Source organism: Metopolophium dirhodum, chromosome 2 (genome assembly GCF_019925205.1).
Source record: "Metopolophium dirhodum isolate CAU chromosome 2, ASM1992520v1, whole genome shotgun sequence".
Taxonomy (NCBI): domain Eukaryota; kingdom Metazoa; phylum Arthropoda; class Insecta; order Hemiptera; family Aphididae; genus Metopolophium; species Metopolophium dirhodum.
The window spans coordinates 31658146-31680520 of NC_083561.1; the positions used below are offsets into that span (position 1 = coordinate 31658146).

A 22375-nucleotide genomic window follows, 5' to 3' on the forward strand; every position below is an offset into this window, starting at 1 on the left:
CGTTTCTACTCTCCGGATCTATGTATCCTAACAAGGAATGGAGCTCCAATCTGTTCGATTAGTGCACACTGTCTCAGGAAAAGTGGATACGCTTTTAAACAGTGCAATGTGCTTAATAAGCGGAGTAGTACAATCAACGCCTATACAATGGCTGCCCGTTCTTCCAAATATCGCACCAACAGAAATCAGAAGGAATAAATCATTAGTAAGTTTATTAATCTTTGGTCCTAGGGAAAAAGGGCTTAAGTAAAATTTATCAACTTTTTGCAACAGCAGTATCGAAGTTTGAAAATTTTTCCTTGTAAGTTCATTATATCCATACATATTTAAGGTATTTTTATATTATATAATATATTACATTCTTAGTGCATGTAACCATTAAAATTATTGTTATTATGAATATTTAACGAGATAACTGTAGTTATGCCCTTTTGATTTCACTTGTTCTGACTTATGCCCTTTTTTCCACAACGTATGCCCTTTTGATTTCACTGGTTCTGATTTACGCCCTAATTGTCCACGACTTATGGTTTTTTGTCCAGACATAAGTCATCATACGCCTTTTCTCCCAAACGTAGTTGTATGTTTAGATATGCCCTATTTATTTCTTCAGTGATATGAGTATAATATTCGTCACTGACTTATGCCAAATGTACCAAAAAACTCAGCAAAAATTAAGCTTTACATCTGCGGGAAAATATGTTTTTGTGAAAAATTGACTTAAGCCCTTTCTACCCGGAAGCAAAGATTTATTAAGACCGATGCCTACAAAAACTCAATCCTCTACAATTACTTAGAAAATGAGCCCGATCTAAGACAAAAGTCAAGGAAACGACCAGGGCCAGAGAGCTAATGCAGTCGCAGTTCTGCAATGCTCAAAAATGGCAGGAGGAGTGGCTGGGCAATACGGCATTAAATAAAAATTTGATAAAAGACTCAACACAAAGAATTAAAGGGTTTGAACTTCCACGGCGAGACTGGGTATTCCTTAACCGATTAAGAACTAGACACGGAAGATGAGGACATATGATGTTAGCAGAGTGACATCCACTTACCTACTTTTTTATTTTAGTTATATACAAATAGCTATAGTACCGTTTCATAGTTTTAGAGAATATAATATATAATAATATATTCTTTATAACATACAAGATTTATATTTTTTATAATATCTAATTAGTAATTACCTTGACTATCATGATAGTTGTTTAGAACAGAGCATGTTGGTACTGAAATTATTTGAATTTAGTTAAATTAAATATTCATTGTTACTTTATTAGTGATACTTTTTATTTCTACATATTTTCAAAATATATTAATGAATTATTAACGCTTTTATTCAAAAAACAAAATTATAACTTATAAGCTATATGATGGTAAAAAACAATAATAACTAACTTGGATATTATTCAATTTTCTTTTATTTTTTGTTTCCATTCTTTTTTTAGGTACTAATATACCGTATAATATAAGATATATTATACTGGGATATAGGTTTATGATAACACATATTAATATAAAAGGGTATGTAATAAAACGACAGGAAGGAATATGAATGTATTGTGGTGCTTGTAAAATTATTACTAGGGTATGTATTAATAATAATAATCTCCTAATAATATTTGTCTAAATCACATTACATAGCGTAAAATAATTTGGATTTAAACTTTGTGGCCATTCGACTCTCCTATCACACTTGCATGTACACGTAGATTATGGTTTTATAGTCATATACCCAGTATGTTTTCAAACTGTTCCCCCAATTTTAGTAATCACAACTTTTTTCAACCACCAGATTTCTCAAAGGCTTTATTCTCTTTCTACGATTGTTAATACGAGTTATCGTATACACACTACCTTCTAAGAAATACAATACGAATACAATATTTATTATGTATTATTTTATAGTGAATAATTTGTTACCTCTTCCCTGATGCAGTTTTTTAACAATTCATAGAAAACTATTTAAAATTTTAATATAACTATGTCTCGGTTATTGAGATGACATCCCCCGGTGTATAACACCTAGGTGGAATGAACCATTAAATCATACCACCGTAACAACAACGTCCTATACCATCACTATGTTGACCCCTCCATTTACGGGGATTTTAATTTTGTCATTTGACCAACAACCCAATACGTAAAACTCAATAATTAAGAAACAAACACAACAAAAGCATATGATGAACGTGGAGCTTCGGGATTTTAAGATCACAACATCGAATTTAAGATCAGTAAACACTATATTGAACTAGAACTCTGATAATTGTATTATTTAAACTTCACAGATACTGGCTATATTAGTGGATCAGAATACTATACACAATGCACGTTAAGATCAGTGGCTGATTGTCGCGCAGGGGCATACCTTAACCAGACAGATGGTTGATTCGGTGTGGGTAAAAATGGAGTGTCACCTGACCATCGCTAGACAAAAACTGATCGATGACAAGGTATATTTTTAACGTGGATGAAGTATAGATGATCTGGGACAAAAAATATAAAAACATGGAAAACCATTTTGAACCATTAAAATACTTAAAAAATAAATTCAAAACGAAAAAAAAAATGTACTAAATACATTACTAAGATATGCAGTATGAAATTTTACTACATCCCTAAGCTCACCTGGATTTCACTGAGAGTGTTATGGATTTTTCGCACAACACAAAAATAAAACGTAAGCACCAATTGAAGATTAAAATAATTAATGTATTTTTATTAAAATTGGTAATAAAAATCTTAAGTATGGCTACAAACTGTTAATCGTACACTGTTCATTCTACGACAGACTGACTCCATGTGTGTTGTCATGACGGTGCCCCGTCTCACATAAAAAACCCTTATTCATCAGTTCCCACGGTAGCAGCGTCTTACCACACGCACTCTGTATTATGATTATCAGTCTATAAATGTTGTCAACATATTATATAGATATATAAAAATAAAATATGTACTAATCAGGGGTTCTTAACACCCCCCAGACTAAATGAGACACAGGGGTCAAATGACCACAATGTTTCACTTAAATCATAAGTTTCTGCAAAGTTTCGAATTTTCTGTTATTTGGGGGTCAGTTCAGTTTGACAATAAAATAATAAAATAATAAAAGAAAATAAATTACACTTGTGTGTTTTCCTGAATACCATTAGATTGTTCTGCTTCTGGTATTTCAGGGTTGTATATTTTTGTGACATTTTTTCTTAATCTAAAACTTAATATACTAGTTGTTAATATTGTTAGTATTACAATAATATAAATGACAATAACGTGTATGTTAATGTTGACAATTAACGAAGGTTCAGCCAGGGTATGTGAAAGGTTATTTAAGTCAACTGCTTTATTAGTCAGTTGGTTCAAATTTTGAATTAGGATTTTATTAGTGAGGTTTTGAGGAATAATTGTTTTTACCATATCTGTCAATGTGTGTAACAGTTCATTCCTAGAATTTTCTGGTATTATATCTGAATGAATATCCCTAATAGCTTTGTTATTAGAAAATAATATAGAGTTTCTGAGATTAATTTTACAAAATGGGGGTTTAGTTATTCTGCCTACACCCTCAATTTTTATCTTGGAATTTTCTATTGGATTTGTGCAAGTGATGGTACCTACTTCCGGTTGGGTATAATAGATCCATGAATAAGTTTGCACTAACTGATGCTATACAGGGGCTTTTAAGGAAACGAATTTGAATTTGCAATGGTCTGGATTTAATTGGTTATTGACTAGTTATGAAACTACACATACATCCGATTCTGCACAATTTTGTATATGTTGATTACCTCTAAAAACTCTATAGGGCTTTAATGTTATACGTTCTTCCCACATGACGTTATCTAAAGCGATACAATTTTCGTTTTCTCTGCTTACCCCTAAATAATCTATTTCAGGTTCGACTAAGAAAACGTTTTGTTTACTTTGGGGTATGGGTAATGGTATCGGATGATATACTATATTCTTCACTTGTAATTAGTGGGACTTCTATTACATAAATAAGATAGTTGTTTTTAAAGAATATGATTTTTTCAGAGATTCGGAGGATATCGTTAAGAGATCCTGTATTTGCTTCTAATGGAAAAGTATTTCCAATCGGCAAGTCTACCTTAATTTCAACTAGTTCTTTAATAATGTGATGTGGAGTAAAGACGCTAGTGTGAATTTTTCCATCTAATGCTGTGTTTTCTATGGAGATAAGGTTCTGTGTTTCATAATCGTACTTATTTAATACTAGTTCAAATAGTAATGATTGTTCTAATACTTTGGTTCAGAACGCCAATTTATTAAGGTTTTGGATAGTAGTGTTTGTTTGTACTTGTAGATACTGGAGGTTTTGTTATACTTTTTGTTGTTGAAGTTCTAATTGTTGTGTAGAGTGATTTACTTCTGCTTGTAGGAATCTGATATTTTCCGGAATATTGCTTTTGCTAAGTACTTTGCTTCTGTTTAGTTTTGTTATTTGATTTATAATGAATTTGACATCAATCTTTGAGCTTACACCATACAGAACGTTGGCCATACGCCTGAAGGTTTGCTCCAATCCCCATCGAACTCTATTACCATCATTATCAATTGCTAACACAAGACTTCTGTGATTAGCTTCGATATCGTTTAAATATGGCAGTCACTCTAGAAAATTGTTGTATAAACACAGAGCAAATCTCCACACTACCAAATCTGTTCTTCATATTTTCGCAAATGGTCGTGGTTGCTTTATAGTGAGCCATGATGAGATGGTTTTTTTAAATTAATAATTGTACATCCAAGGAGATTACCAATTCCCAACTAACATGTGACAATCTGGCTACTCTATTTGACTCATAATAAATCCCTTGTTGGTTCTTGAATGACGTTACATTGGATACTTGGTGATGATTTCTTTGGTACAAATCATTGATGGAAGGTCCCGTGACGCTTATTGAAATAAGGCTGAGTCTGAAACATAGTTATGTTCTTTCATGAAATTGTTTTAAAAGGTTCCGGTGTACCTCTACAGGCTTGATTTTCTTAAGTATCGTGACATTTTGTGAATCTGGTTGGATTTCTACGATGGGGTAATGACCTAACCATTTTGGAGCTAGTTTTCCCTTACGAGCCTTGTCTTGTATTAGGACTCTATCTCCTTCGGCAAGGTTTGGAGGTGCTATTGATTTATCATAACGCTCTTTAGATTTGTGTTTGCTTTTCAATAGCTCTGCTCTCACTAATTTATGAGCTTCCTGCATTTGTTTCTTCATCTCAAAGTGATAATCCTCATAGTTGTATTGAGGTTCTGGATCTCGAGTGAAAGAATGGGGAACTGTTATCTCATTACCATAAACTAATTGATATGGTTGAAATTTGGTTGCAGTATGTACTGTTGAATTATGACAGAACATCGCGAATGGAACATAAGTGTCCCAGTTTTGAGGATCTTTGTCAACAAAACTTCGTAAGTCCCCTAATGTTCTGTGGCTACGCTCTAGATTACTTTGTGGATGGTATGGTGTGGTTGACGTTTGTTTGATCTTAAGGAGTTGACATACTTCTTTGAATACGTGACTCGGGAATTCAGTGCCACAGTCTATGACAAGACTCTTCGGAAGTCCATGTAAGCACACAAATTGGGTTACAAAATGGTATGCTACAGTATTTGCTTCATGGTTTATCATAGGAACTGCCCATGTGAATTTAGGAAGGCCATCTTGAAGAGTTAAAATGAATATATTCCCTTTGTGAGATTTAGGAAATGGTCCTACAATATCCATGAGGATTTTTTCAAATGATCTGGAAGAGGTTGTGGTTATAACCATTGGTTATTTTACTGATCGATATGGTATTTTCTGACGTTGGCAAGTTTCACAGGAAAGGATATATGTTTTGATCATCTCTATCATTCCTTTCCAATGATGTTGCTGTAATATTCCTTGATATGTCCGATTTTTTCCTTGATGTCCCCCAAAGGAGTCTCGTGGAATTCATGAATGGTTTGGAACTAATTTTATTTCGATAACTGTTCTGGTGTTACGATTTTTACTTCTATTTCCGAATTTCAGAACGTGTAGTAGAGCATGTTCCAGACGGTTTCCCATTTGAGACCATCCCGATCTATCGCTAAACGTGGACAAGCAAGTCGCGTGACTTTCCAATCTTGGCAAATTTTCTTGAGATTCTGAAGACTGAAAAATATCTTCGCAGGTCAGCTTTTGCCAGAACTTCTCTTTAGTAATGAGGTAGAATATGATGTTTCTGTCTGTTATTTCTAGTGATGCTACCTCGGTAACCTTTTTCTGCAGTAGCTGTACCAGGTTGCCAAATTTTCTTCTCATTTGTACAGCTACTCCGCGTGTTATCTCGAAATCCACTGAAACGCCACATGCCAGAGAAATGTTAGGGTCCATTTCAAATATATTCCCTGATACTTTGCTAATTTTTTTAGTTGATTTCTTAAGACTGAAATCTGCTTGTAGAAATTCCTGATAATTTTCCGTAATTTGTATTTCTCCAGAAGAAATAGCTTGATGAGAGTTTTGATCGTTCGGAGGTTCGATAGTTTTTGATGGTTCTGCATTGTCTGGATATTTTGAGTTCTCTGCAGCCTTTAATGATCTGGTGACGACTTGATTTATCCGAATCAAAATAAAAAAATACATCTGCATTTGTGTTATTAGTGTCAGGTTTGTAATGAATAATGTATTGGTGTTCTTTCAATTTTAAACGCCACCGCGTTAGCCGTGAACCGGGGTCATTTAGGTTGAACAGCCACAACAATGCCCCATGATCTGTTATAATATTGAACTGTTGACCAAAAAGGTACGGCCGAAAATTTTTAACTCCCCATACTATGCTTGCTAATTCTTTTTCGGTAGTATTATAGTTTATTTCAGCTTTATTCAATGTTCTGGATGCATAAGCAATTGGTAGGTCCTTCCCGATGGATCCTTGAGAAAGTACACAACCAATTGCGTAGTTGCTGGCGTCACAAGTGAGATTGAAGGGTCTAGTGAAATCGGGATATTGAAGGATTGGATAGTTTATTAGAAAGTTTTTCAGTTTTTCGAATGACTGTTGACATAGATCGCTCCACTTGAATTACACATCTCTATTAAGTAGCAAAGTTAGTGGTTTAGCGATCTGTCCATAATTTTGTATGAAACGTCTGTAATACCCAGAGAGCCCCAAGAACGATTTAATACCTTTTACGTTTTGGGGTGCTGGAAAATTCTAAACACATTCAACCAATTTTGGGTCTGGCTTAACGCCTTCGTCAGTAATTTGGTGTCCTATATTAGTGACCTCTTTCCTCAAAAATTCGCATTTCAAGGGCTGTAGTATTAGATTGAATTGTCTGAGCCTTTCCAAAATTTCTATGAGTTTTTGTGAATGATCTGGGAGGTCCTTAGCATAAATAATGATATCATCAAGGAATACAAACGCTTTTAACCCATTCAGGCCTGAAAGTACCTTGTTCATCATCCTTTGGAATCGTCCTTTTGGGGAACGTTTTAGACCAAACAGCATCCGCAAAAATTCGAAATGGCCTTTATCCGTAGAGAAGGCTGTCTTCTCGCGGTCTGCAGAGTTCATTAGCACCTGATGATAACCTTGGGCCAAATCGAGTGAACTGTAGTATTTGGACTTACCTAACTGATCCAGGATGTCCGTAACATTGGGAAATGGAAAAGCATCTCTCACCGTAACTTAATTGAGTCGTCGGAAGTCAACGCATACTTGATATTTTACTACTTCGTTAACATACGGTTTCTTTGGAACAACCAAAAGTTAGTAAACTTGGTTACACGCGTTCCATGGAGAATCACTACGAGTAATTACACATTCTCGCTCTAAAATCTCCATTTATTCAGTTATTTCTTGCCGATGTCACTGGGGTAGTCAGTATGGTTTTTCATAAATTGGGTGAACGGCTTCAGAAGTCTTGATTTCGTAGGTAACGGTGGTTGTTGTTGTAATTTTTTCCCCTTCAAATTGAAACACATCAGAGTATTCCTCACAAATAGTAAGCAATGAGGATTTTTCTTCCGAGTTTAAATGATCTGTTCGCAGAGCTGAATGTAAGCGAGATATTCTGTTTCCATCAACACAAGGTTCCTTATTTTCTGAGATTTGTGATAGGTGCACATTAGCTTCATTTAAATCTTCGTGCTCGGGTTGCTCTAGTTGAGGGATTTGCAATTGAAATTGATTGTCTGTTGGATTAATAAGTGGGACGTATATATGATGATTTCTCACTTTGGTTACATAATTTCCACAGGTGATGGCATTGGTAATGCTTTGGCTTAAAATTAAAATGTTTGATTTCTCTGTTTTATTGGGTGCTGGAATGGCAACAAGAGTTTTTATTCTTGGTAGTATTGTTAAGTTCAAAAGAGGAGAAACGATTAATTCTTTTGACTGGTAGTTGATTATGGTTCTTTGTCCGATGATAAATGGTTTGCCTAAGATTCCTTCATTTGGTACTGGGAAATCGGATTTAACAACTTGGAATTCAACGCGTCAATTTTTACTATCGAATTCGATTTTAACTATCGATTTCGATGTTGGTGTCTTACCGTTGATTGAACTGGTTCGACCGATGTTCGGCTTAAGGTGGCGCACCAATGCCACGCCCAAGAATTTGCTGATGCCGATAGTAATAATAATAAAAAGGATATTATTTACGCTATTTTCAGGAATTTTCGATAGAATGTCTGAATGTTAAAGGTCTGAAGTATCTGGGTTGATCTGGAGTGTTTAGATTTTCTGTGAGTCGTATTTGGGTACACGGACGCAGTGCACGAACTACTTAGCTATTGAAACACTTAAAAAGAAATTTTTACTTTAAACGTAACACCGGAATCTACGGATCCCACAGCTGCCACCAAAAATGTTATGGATTTTTCACACAACACAAAAATAAAACGTACGCACCAATTGAAGATTAAAATAATTCATGTATTTATATTAAAATTGGTAGTAGAAATCTTAAGTATAACTACAAACTGTTAATCTACGACTGACTGACTACCTGTGTGTTGTCGTGACGGTGCCCCGTCTCACATAAAAAACCCTTATTCAGTGGTTCCCACGGTAGCAGCGTCTTCCGACACACACACTCTGCATTATGACTGTCAACATATCAAATAGATATATAAAAATAAAATATTTACTAATCAGGGGTTCTTAACAAGAGTATATGTAAAGAACCAGGTTGACCACGAAATTATTGAATCAAGAAAAAACGATTTATTATAGATGTGAAGAGTTGTAGAGGGATGCGTATAAGATCATTAGTTGATTGAGTTAATTGTAAGAAAAATTTTAACCAAGAAATAGAGGGGAGTAATAAACAGGTTTCAGATTAGGAAGGTTGACAGCGGACCAGATCCACATAATTTAACAAATAATGAAAAAAGAGTTATGAGTATAACCAGGATCTTTTATTGCTATACTTAAACTAAAAAAAAGCGTACTGTTCCAAAATAATATAGAAGCTTTATATGCGAAAATTGAAGACATAAGAGTTATATAAGGAATTCAACATGCAAAATGTAATTCAATGGCTAGGAATCGGAAGTATTTGGTTTTAAAGTATTTAAATATAACACTATAATTAACTAGTTATTTATACTTACAAATATTGTCTAGAATATGTTGATATCCTATAAAAAGACACATTATATTATTCACATATCTTAGTGTTTTAATGATGATATATTTCAGTCTATTTTAGATCATAGCATATTATTTGTGTAACGCAAATATAATAGAAAATAAATAAAAATAAATAAGTAATTATTTTAGCATAAGCTACCGTATTTTTAATAACAAAATAAATATTATATAAATTATTCTAGGCTGACAAACCATCTCCAATCTGAATTGTTTTCTCATATACAATGATACTATATCATTGAATTTAAATTTAAGACCATCCATTACAGTGACTTACTTGTAACGTACTTTACAACAGAGGAACATCACTTACCCACTTTTTTATATTTACTATTTTGAATTCACTCACATTAAATATATATATATATATATATATATATATATATATATATTTAAATGCATTTATTGTGCTTAAATGCAATATAATATCAATATAAAATAATGCAAATTTTCTATAAGTTTTATTTTAGTTAATGCATTTTACATTTTAAATAATAGATCAAATGAAGATAAGATAACATGTACAAATACGTGTTCAGTGTATAGTTAAATAAAATTAATTTCACCCATACACGACTACTTCTGTACCTACAACTATTGCTATCAAATCATTTTGAAAGATGTTTTGAATTTGATGCTCATTTAACTGACAGATTGGAAGATGATAAAAATTGTTTATAAAAGATCATATGGAAGCTAATAATAATAATTCATAGGTGAATTATAATAATTACAATTTCTACGGTGATGAAGATCTTGAATGTTAAATATGCATTGGCACGAGCTCATAATACCAAAGTTGTACAGGCGTATTTAACAGAGATTTTGATGTAAGTACGTGAGTGTACTATATAATTATCAATTAAATTTCTCAATTAATCTCGTACTCCCAAATGTCAAATGAAAAATATATTTATGTAATATTTTCATACATAATAAAGGATACAATAATATGTGCATCGCACAATATCTTAACTTTGAACCTTGTATATTATGTCTAGATATACGTAGTTACTTTATAGTTCCTTATGATTATCTAGAGCCCTTTCCCCCCCACCAGTAGAAAATATTCGATATTTGAAGTGATTATGAGAATTTTAAAATGAATAATTGAAATTTTAATTATGATAATTTTAAAATGAAAATATTATTTTGAACTAAAATAATTATATATTATTGTTCGTTCTAATCACCAACTAAGATAAAATCTACCTTGGTTAGAGGTAAAATTATATCAACACGTTATTGGTTATATCATAGAACATGATAGAAATGACAGTTATTGAAATCGTAAACTGAAAAATATTTGAGTTGACCTTTATATATTTTATTTTAGTTGAATACAACAGCTATGTACGTTTATTGTTTTAGACTTTTAAAACATACCTATACAGGCTGCACCTATTAGTCGTAGAAGGAGACCGGTCGAAAACCGTTTTTTGACGTTTTATCCATAAACTAAAATTTTTTTTAAAAATCATGGAGATAAATGAAAAAAAAAGTCAAAAAGTCAAAATGTTCACAAAAAAATATATAGTTAATTGTTTAAAAATTCAAAAAATGTTTAATTTTTTTACCCAAAAAATGTAATAAAATTAAAAAAGTGGGCAAGTGGGTGTCTCTCTGATTTACAGTATGTTTCAAGTGGGTCACTGTAATTAGTAGTGTTAAATTTTAATTCAATGGTATAATTTCACTGTATAAGAATAATGATTCTAGTCGAAAACGGTATATTAGCTTATGATATTACTAAGTATATTTGTGATATTATTGTGAATAAAGTAAGGTCCGTTACATTAGCACCACCATATTCAAAATTCCAAAAAAAAAAAATACACCAACAAAACGGTATCAACGATTGTTATTTCATTTGTACACATTTGTTATCCTGATATAAACATTTGTACACCTCCCTAAATGCCCCAAAAAACCAAATTTCCGCGGTGGTGCTAATGTAACGTTACACCAGCACCCCACTTTTTGTACAGTCGACTTATGGACTCCAAAACGGTATCAACGATTGTTATTTCATTTGTACACACTTGTTATCCTGATATAAACAATTGTACACCTCCCTAAATGCCCCAAAAAACCAAATTTCCGCGGATAATTTGAATTATCGTTACAATATAAAAAAATAAATCTATTCAGTATGATAGTAATATGTATCTTAGGGTGAGATTGATAATTGTGTTGCGGCGACTTTGACTCTAATGCAAATACATTTTAGTATGCACTTTTTGTGGTTTATAGTAGCTTGTAAGTACAAAAAAAAATGCGGTGCAGACTCTATTGGAATTATGCAGTTTCCACAATAGAAGATGCCTTGAATACCATAGTTAATGGCGAACTATCAGTTTTGGCTGCTAGCAAACGTTATAATATACCTTATGGTAAATTATATAACCATTTTCATGGTTTTATACCTATTATTTATTTTTAAAAATTATATAATAAAGTTTGTTTTGTTTTATTAAAAATTGTAATTTTATATTAAATATTACAAAAAAACCTAATTATTTAAAAATCCTATCAAAGTCACCCCGTTGTACATTTTAGGCAATAACTTCTGAACTACTCAACCAAATGTTATGTGGGTCTAGATTGACTGGTCTATATGCAGTACTATCAATTTAACATAGAAAAAAATAGGGGTATCAAAGTGACCCCACATGTGGTTTAAGATTGATAGGAACATTCAAAAAAATATATTTAAAAAACTACTTACGTTTTTTAAAATATTACTTAACCTAATTAAAGGCAAAATAGAACTTGAAGTAACGATACCATTTTTAGGTTTTTAATTATAAGTATACAAAAGTTATGAGTTATTATGTGTAAAAAAAGTTGTAAAAATTATCAAAGTCACCCCAAACTACGATAATAAAAAGAAAACAATTAACACAATTTTCAACTTTTTATTAATAAATTATATTTATAAATAGAATATTTATTCAAATAGATTTATTTCAATTAAGATTTTTTATTCTATTTAAATTATTTTATTCTAATAAGATTTTTTTATTGAATATCATTTTTTATGTCCTGTTATTGATTTTTTAAACTAATATATTTAAAAATAATGTATTTTCAAATGGCAAACGTTCATTAATAGATAATTAAAAAAAAGAATGTCACTGTTTCATTAATTTATTAAAATTTTGTATTTTAAATATATTTTATATTAAATAACTTAAGTTAAATAAAAAGGAATGTTAATTAATAAACAACTATTTATTTATTGTTGGTTAAAATTCATAATATAGACAACCATAATTACAATTGAAATAACAATCGTTGGTACCATTTTGGAGTCCATAAGTCGACTGTACAAAAAGTGGGATGCTGGTGTAACGTTACATTAGCACCACCGCGGAAATTTGGTTTTTTTGGGGCATTTAGGGAGGTGTACAAATGTTTATATCAGGATAACAAATGTTTACAAATGAAATAACAATCGTTGATACCGTTTTGGAGTCCATAAGTCGACTGTACAAAAAGTGGGATGCTGGTGTAACGTTACATTAGCACCACCGCGGAAATTTGGTTTTTTTGGGGCATTTAGGGAGGTGTACAAATGTTTATATCAGGATAACAAATGTGTACAAATGAAATAACAATCGTTGATACCGTTTTGGAGTCCATAAGTCGACTGTACAAAAAGTGGGGTGCTGGTGTAACGTTACATTAGCACCACCGCGGAAATTTGGTTTTTTGGGGCATTTGGGGAGTTGTACAAATGTTTATATCAGGATAACAAATGTGTACAAATGAAATAACAATCGTTGATACCGTTTTGGAGTCCATAAGTCGACTGTACAAAAAGTGGGGTGCTGGTGTAACGTTACATTAGCACCACCGCGGAAATTTGGTTTTTTGGGGCATTTGGGGAGGTGTACAAATGTTTATATCCGGATTACAAATGTGTACAAATGAAATAACAATCGTTGGTGTATTTTTTTTTTTGGAATTTTGAATATGGTGGTGCTAATGTAACGGACCTAATAAAGTAATTTATATATTATAATCTATTTACGCAGAACATTTTTTTAAATTTTCAATACTTAGCTATAAAACTTGAAAATTTTATAATATTTTAACTACATAATAATTATAAAATTTTTAATTTTATACTTTTTTTTCAAAATTCGAACTTTGAATGCTTATAAAAAAAATCTTGTGCCTATGATGTATTTTTAATATTTTTCTATTGCTATTGTAGCAATATATCAGGAGCCTTGTATTACATTTTCACGTTTTTTTACCCAACAAATAAAATTGTATTGGTATTTATAGAAAAAAAAAACTAAAAAAATTAAAATTTGAAAAGGTCAAAATTGTATGGTGTATAGAAATTTCTAATATTAACGTTCAGTGAAATTTCCAAGTATCTACAGTCATTCGTTTTTTAATAATTTTTCATCAAAACGACCTTAGCGACTGACAAAATATAAAGTACTTCTAGTGGTTCGATTTAAAAAATGTAAAGATGTTTTAATTGGTCGACAAGTCTACTTCGCATCGATTGGAGCATACTTTTACATTTTAGATATTTTTCAATATATTCAATATCAAAAATTTATAAATTTATAAAATGTAAAATATTTATTTTCGTCAAGAATAGCTAAAATTGAAAAAGTGCTTCGACCGATGCAAAGTAAACTTGTTTACCAACACAAACCTCTTTACATTTTTTAAATCGAACCACTAGAAGTACCTTAATTTTTGTCAGTGCGACGGTTATTTCACGTCTATAAATTGGGTTTCTAATGACTTTAAATGACCTGTGCATGTGCGTGCGTGCGACCATAAACCAGATAAGAAATGACAATGAAGTGTAATTGATTCGGGTTGCGGGTGATGGAAGGGGAGTATACACACACAAAGACGATCAGTAATCGCAGGAACGAAATAATTGCCTAAACGCAACTCCTTAAAAATGACACACTTGCAGCGGCCTTAAAACAAAATAAGAAAATCGAATGAATATCAAATGTTGTAAAAATATGAATTTCAAACGCTTATAAAAATTTCATTTGACTTTTTGTAGACATATTTTTTTTTTGATAAAGGTAGACAAACTTATGAAAAATATAATATTACATTTTCAAATCTTAGATTTAAAAAGACATTTTTTTATGAATTCTTACTCAAAATAATTTGCAAACTTTTGTCATTTTAAGGTATTTTGTCAATATTTGAACTTTAAATGCTTATGAAAATAAATTGTGACTATGAATATGAAAATAAATCAAAATATTTGGAAAATGTTATGGTGTATAGAAAATGCTAATATATAAACAACCAGTCAACATTTCATGTATCTACAGTAATTTGTTTTAGAGCAGCACCAAAATCCAAAATCGATTTTCTCAAAAACAGATTTTACGAAAAAATTCCCGTTTTTTCTTAATTTTTCTTTTATTTTTAACGGTGATTTTGAAAACAACTGGGAAATTTTATATTTTGACCTTTTGAATGCACCAACTAGATTCACTTTTCCATCGAACAAGATACTGTAGAAGAAAATTTAAGGGGTTTTACCGCCCCAAACCGTGATGACAGACACAAAAAAAAAAATAAATAAATAAAAAAACCTCATATCATTGTAAAACCAATTCATTCATCGTTCCACTCAGAATCTAAAATTAAATATGATTAGTCCTTGTGTCTGTGAATCTAATAAAAAACACATTTATGGTATATTTATTATCGTAGGAGATATCACAATGGCTAAATCCTCATGGGACACTTTATATAACTTAATATATATGTTTTGTAAAAAGTTTGATACCTAATTATTATTGGAATTACCTTTATTATCTGTCATATTATTTTCTTGATATTTGTTTAGAGTTTCACATGTGGATACTGCAATAATTTGAATTAGGTTAAATTATGTTTTTATTTTTACTTTATTACTCATACATCTATATAATATCTATAAGTTCACTAAACACAGTAAAAAATATACATGAAGTATAAAAGCTTTACGATTTAAAGGAAAAATGTGTAGAATAAAAATATTATACATGATGTGATAGTTATAGACATAAATAACTAACTAGAATACTATTCCATTTTCTTTTAGTATTAATTTTAGGTACTATTATACCATATAATATAAGATAGAAGCAACATCACCTATCCCACATTTTGGTCAAATTGAGTTTACATCACTGTCTTATTGGAAATTTGACGCGGAATCTACTGGTGGTATCAGAATTAGAATAAAGTCAATAGATAATGCACTAATCGATAAAACGATAACACAGCATATCTTAAATCTTAAGACAACACCGCCTCTCTCCGTACTAATTGTATTGTGTCAGATATCTGCATATTGAAATCATGTAAGCTTTAATATAATTATGTGTTTCATTGTAACATTTTTAGTTTTATTCGTTAATTATTGAACTAACTTATAATTTATTTCAAATTTTATGTGAACTGCTTCAGACAACAATGTTTACGAAAGGTTCAAAATACTATGTTGAGATAGGAAGTGTTGTGTTATCGAATTATATGAGATAGACATTGTTGTTTGTATTGCACTATTGAGATAGCTTGTGTTGTAGTTTAAGTTATATGAGATAGGCCATGTTGGCTTACATTATAAGAGGTGCAAAAATATGCATTTAGTTATCTACTTAGGTATATTATTTATTTCTATGGTTTTAATTTAAAATGTTTTTTTCATCTAAGGTGGTGGGTGAATAAGTATAATAAAACTTTTAATGTAATTCTAGCCATGGCAAGCGAGGACTCAGATCATGATGGCACATGTATCAAGGGAAGAATATTTGAGTTTGGATGATGAATGCTATACAGTAGATGACATTATGAATGCCTTAAAAAACAGTACTGGTCATACTAAAAAAACAAAAATAATTATAAAATTTCAATAGATCAATATGAAAAGGAAAATAATGCAATAAATATTAATATTGAGGATCTACAATGTGTAGTGTATGACGAAACCGGTGTTCTTAAGAATGTAAATGATCTGTATAACTACGTTATTAATAATGAGAGCTACGTTGACAATACAAATCATTTAGAATAATATTAACTATTAACTACTATGTTTTAATTTGATTAGATTGTTCTTTGTAACACCACCTATCTACACTAAATTGACACGACAACACCGCCTATCTCAAATATTTTGGCTAATTTATTGTTTTTTGTTGTTTTGCAGTTAAAATCACAATAAAACTACTTAGTTTAAGTAAAAACGTTATAATAATTATAAAATGTACCATCAATTACACAGAAATTGATATTTTTGCTCTCCTTAAAAATTAGCAAAACTGAGATAGGTGGTATTGCTTCTTAAGTGACGAATTATAATAAACTGCGAAATAGTCTTATAATAAGACATATTATTATAAAAGGGTGTACAATAAAAAAAATAGTAAGGGACATGAAAAGATTTTGGTTCTTGTAATATTATTACAAGGGTATGTGTCTAAGCTACTAACAATATAATTGTCGAAATCCCATTACTTAGTATAAAATACTTAAAATACATTAGACCAGGTCCTCATAAATTAAAAATTAATGAAGAAAGAGTTATGAATATAATCAGGATCTCTGCATGTTATACGTATACTAAAAAACAGTGTCTAGTTCTATAATAATATAGGAGCTATGGGAGGCAAAGAAGACATAGGAGAAATTAAAAAACCCAAAATTCAAAATTAAGTTCAATGCCCAAGAATTGAAAGTATTTGATGTGAAAATGGGGTTTAAGACAGGGAAACGTAGTTTTTCTTATGCTTTTCAACGCAAGGTTAGAACGAATGGTTAGAGGACTGCTTGATACTGACGAAAGAATTGAATTTCAAAATAAAATTCAATCACACACGTGGATGATACAGTGTTAATTAAGAAGCAGAGGAAGAGATTAAAACCTCAGCAGAATCATAGATATTAAGGATTAGAAAGACCATTCGTGCTCATCGTACGGGAATGAATGTGAAAATATTTTGGTTATAGTTATAGAGTTATTGTCAGTAATTTATTTTGTTTTAGCTTCGATAACTATTAAACCTATGTTTGGACTTGCATTGAATAGTCTATCCACGATCTTTGTTATCTCATTTATAATAAATTGATGTTCCTAAAATTACTAAGTCATCTGCTTTTTCAAGAAGATGTAACATCACAGCATTTTTTGGCACATTATTTTATTAGAAACAGTCCCCGAGCGTACCTGAGTGGTAACAATCCATGGTTGCGCGTACCCACTCTCATACAATAGTCACAAAACAAATAGTATTGCGCGCTAATACGTAAATGATCGTAGTATTATGTAACAGATATCCCCCGACCCCCACAACCTGCAGTGTTCAGTGTCCACACGCCGTTGCCCACGGCTGCCGATGCTGTCAGCGCCTCGGTCGCGCCCGGCGTCATAACACCGGCAGGACATCCTGTCTCCAAAATGTAATAATTATATTGTAAAATAATGACAACAACGCCGACACTGACCTGTCCCACTAATTCAACGAATACCAAGCTCCGTCGCCAAATCAACTTTTCTCTTTTTGGCTTTTGCAACTGGTGACCTGTCTACACGTCTTTCTCTTTTTGCAACTGGCGTGACCTGTCTACACGTCTTTTCATTTTTGCAACCGACGACTTTTCCACACGTCACGTCTCCGAGACCGTCAAAAAGAAAAAACCTCGTGACTAACTGACCACAAACGCCGTCGTTTTGAACCTGGTTCTTTGTTCGTGGAAACAACGCCATGATGGGCTAAGCTCCAACGATGGGCCACTGGTGGCCAAGCAGACCAGGCATGGAGTCTCCATTCAAGGCACAGCATAAATCGTCGGTCGTTGTCAAATATAGTAACATATTTATTTTGTCTCTTTTCGTGTGTCCCCCCCCCCTACACAAGCACGTATATTGTTGAGGCGTCGCAAGACGCAGGTCCCTACATTTTTATTCTCACACATGATTTTTCCTGGTAACCCTGTGAGGGCAAATCATGAATGATATGGTGCGTCGTCTCCCATGGGCCGGGAAAAAATGACAGAATTCCACAAATGTATTGCCATTGCCATGTGCCAAACTGATTATTATTTAATTTTTTTAACTATATGACTATATAGTATATAACTATGTAAAATACAATCATATGGTTATACTCCGCGCCACGAGAGAAGGAACCCGTGTCCCGACCAAATAGCAACCGACTCTGCGCATCCCCACTTATTTGAAATATCGTCGTTGCTCGATCACAATCGTTAACGGTCGGGAACGCTGTATAGTATGTATCATTTGTTATTCCGTGCACTTGATACAGTGTGTCAATACGTTTGTGTCACTACGTTTATGCGATTACTTTCACTCCGTGACTGTTTAATTTTTTTACTACCGTTACTTTATCACGTTATTTTTTGCCCCAATTGAAGGACAATTGCGTGATAGTAATGGATAATGCTTCTTACCATTCTGTCAAAAAAGACCCGGTACCCACAACTGCATGGAAAAAAGAGGACGTTCAAAATTGGTTGAAGTCGAAAGGTGTGGTTTTAGACAAACCAATGATAAAATTTCGATTACTTGACATGGTAAATGAAATTAGACCTCGCCATGATAAATATGTAATCGACGAAGAAGCCTTGAAAGTAAATAAACTTGTATTGCGTTTGCCACCTTACCACTGCGAACTTAACCCGATTGAAATTGCGTGGTCTGTTGTGAAAAATCACGTCAAGCAAAATAACGCATCGTTTAAGTTAAACGATGTTCGAATACTACTGAACGAAGGAGTTAAGAAAGTGACGTCTGAAATGTGGGCCAATTTCGTTAGTCACACCATAAAAGAAGAGGACAAATTTTATGACATCGATATAATTTCTGACAGAATGATGAATGATGAGGATCATATAATGACAATCACTGGTGACACTTCGTCTGATTTTTCTGACGAGTAATATTTTTTGTATTTAATTGTAAAATATATTGTGTATGTAATATGTATATTTTTAGTTTTGTATATAATTGTAAAATATATTGTGTATATATGTACATATTTGGTTTTGTATATAACTGTAGAATATATTGTGTATATATGTACATTTTTGGTTTTGTATGTAACTGTAGAATATTTTATTAGTTCAGAGTTGTATAATATACTTAAAGTAGTTTTAAATATTTCGAAGGACGATATTATTATAATTTTATTTTGTTTCGTATTATTTGTTTACTTGTGTTTTTTGTTAGACACCTACAATATAATTACGTACAATTAAATAAAAATTTTAATTCAACAATTGTTTTTTATAGATCAAAATACTTAAAAAAAATCGATTAAAATTAAGTTGTTGGTGTATATGCACCAAATATATGAGTAAAAAAAATTGTAAGTCAAACGAAATTGATAAATATGTGATAGGAAATAAATGATTTGTTCTGCACGTGACATACGATATTACAAATTATAATGTAATATAATCACTCTGTATATCGCATATTTCACGCTGTATGCACGCCACAGCGAGAACTGTAGAGGACAAAGTGGAGGAAACGGAGCCTAGTAACGCTAGCTGCCGTTAGTCTGCATGCGCGAAACGGGTTCCTTCTCTCGTGGCGCGGAGTATAGTATATAATAAGTCGTCATATTCACATATTTTTAACAAATTTAAATTGAAAAATCATAATATCATATTATGGTCATATTCACATATTTTTAAAAAAGTTTATTAGATTTATAAGTCATAGGTTAATATCAAATTCGTGTGCACCAAACTAAACCTATGAGTTCCACGGACTTGGGCATCGGGTCACACGTGGTGTGGCTCATAGGTCACGACCAAAGTGTTCCCCTTTGGTCGTGGGTAGTTTTTGGTGGTATCAAAACTCCTAATTCTTACAAAGAGTTTATAGAGTCTCTCCTTGCTTTAATCCAGTTTCACCTTCAAATGCTTCAGACATCTCCTCTATAAAGTGCACTTTACAGGATGTCTGTTGGTTAGATATTTCGACAGTTTCAATCGTTTCTAACCCGTCAACTTTTTTTTTTATTATTATAAATGCGTTTTGCTTTGAGATTATTTTCGCACTAAATAGCGTTCATTATACTTGTCCGTTTTGCTTCGTGGCTAGAATTTCCATTTGCCATCAGTCCCTTTGAATTTTGAAGTTCTTCAGTTATTCATTTCTTATATCGTAAAATGATCAAAGAGATTTTTATTTTTTGAAAAATGTGTAGCTTATAATGATAACACAGACATTTTGAAATCTATGAGACGTTCTCTATTATAATTTTATACACTATGATGGCTTTCCCTTCCAACCATAGGTCTATATATATTTTATCATCTAATTTTTGCGTTCATTTCCGTATTATTATTCTAATAGAGCGTCGGTGTAAACTCGTTTAACTTCATCATAAACTATGTCCTTAATTTCTCCGTCTTTTTCTTTTCCGTCAGTTCATCTCCTGTTGAGCTACGATATTTAAATTTTACTTTATTATATCATTAATAACTACTTTCTTTGACACTTATTCAAAAAGTGTTCCAACAAGTACCAATTGTCAAGTTCCTGATTATTTACCTGTTTTTATTTACAGGTTTGGAATCATTTACGTACGGTATCTGACGTATATTTTTTACGTTTTAGATTCTAAACAAATTGTCACACCCGTTACCGAATAAAGTTATCCCATACATTATAAAATATTTAAATATAACATTATAAATAACTAGGAATGTATACTTACATAAATCATTAAGAATATATTTGGGTCCTATAATAAGATAGATTACATTATTCATAAACCTCAGTTTTTTACTGACTTTAGATTTCAGTTGAATCGTAACATGATTGTGTTAGTAAAATATACAATATGATAATAAATAAAGATATTTAAATTATTATTTTAGCCTAATGCAATGAAGTATGCCTATAACACTTAATCGTTTGTAATGGATAGAAAATCTATCCAAAATAGTTAATCTAAAAGACAAATTTAGTTATGAATTATTACTCAATAAACTTTAAGGGTTATATTATATAGGTACATAAGTCAATAACTAAAATTGGTTAAAATTCTTGTATTTGACAAATCACATGTGTAATGCCTGGTGTATACTTTATAAGTTATAATATAACATGAACCTAACAACTTTATTTCAAAAATTAATTGTTTTTCAAAAAAAATAATATTTATTACATTAGTTCTATATTAATTGTATAATCTTACAATGTTCAATTGAAAAATTATTTATAACTAGTCCTTTAGTACAAAATAATTATCCATACTCAACTCGTGTAGCCAATAAGCTCATAGAAAACAAATTTTCTATCTTAGAATAAAGCCAATAGTATTAAGATTTTGTAAACAAACATACAAATAATTTAAAAATTTAAATTACAAGAAATTAAAAAAAATATATTTAATTAATTTGATTGTTAAAATATAAAATGCTGTGACTGTTCTACAATAGTCATAACGGTAAAACTCAAGCCTATAAATCGGATGGGCCACTACTAAAAGTATATTACATATTTACCTACTTATTATAAATGCATGAATAGACCTTTAATTTTATAAATATATTTTTTTTACAATTTATTAATTATAATAAATTGTACTAGCAAATTGTAATCATATTTTTATATAGAATACATTAAAAGTAAAATCAAAGAATAAACAAAATTGATTGTATTTTTTTCCACATATTATAATGATGAGTTATA

General features: G+C 31.4%; 1 protein-coding gene and 1 pseudogene across 1 annotated transcript; one reads left to right on the plus strand and one right to left on the minus strand.

Annotated features, from left to right (window-relative positions):
- Positions 1–3123: 3123 nt before the first annotated feature.
- Positions 3124–4730, minus strand: LOC132938577 (uncharacterized; annotated as a pseudogene).
- Positions 4731–19098: 14368 nt separating this feature from the next.
- On the plus strand, positions 19099–19605 carry LOC132938882 (uncharacterized). The gene has a single exon (XM_061005874.1). The coding sequence runs from the start codon at positions 19099–19101 to the stop codon at positions 19603–19605; it is 507 nt and encodes a 168-aa protein (XP_060861857.1).
- Positions 19606–22375: the final 2770 nt, after the last annotated feature.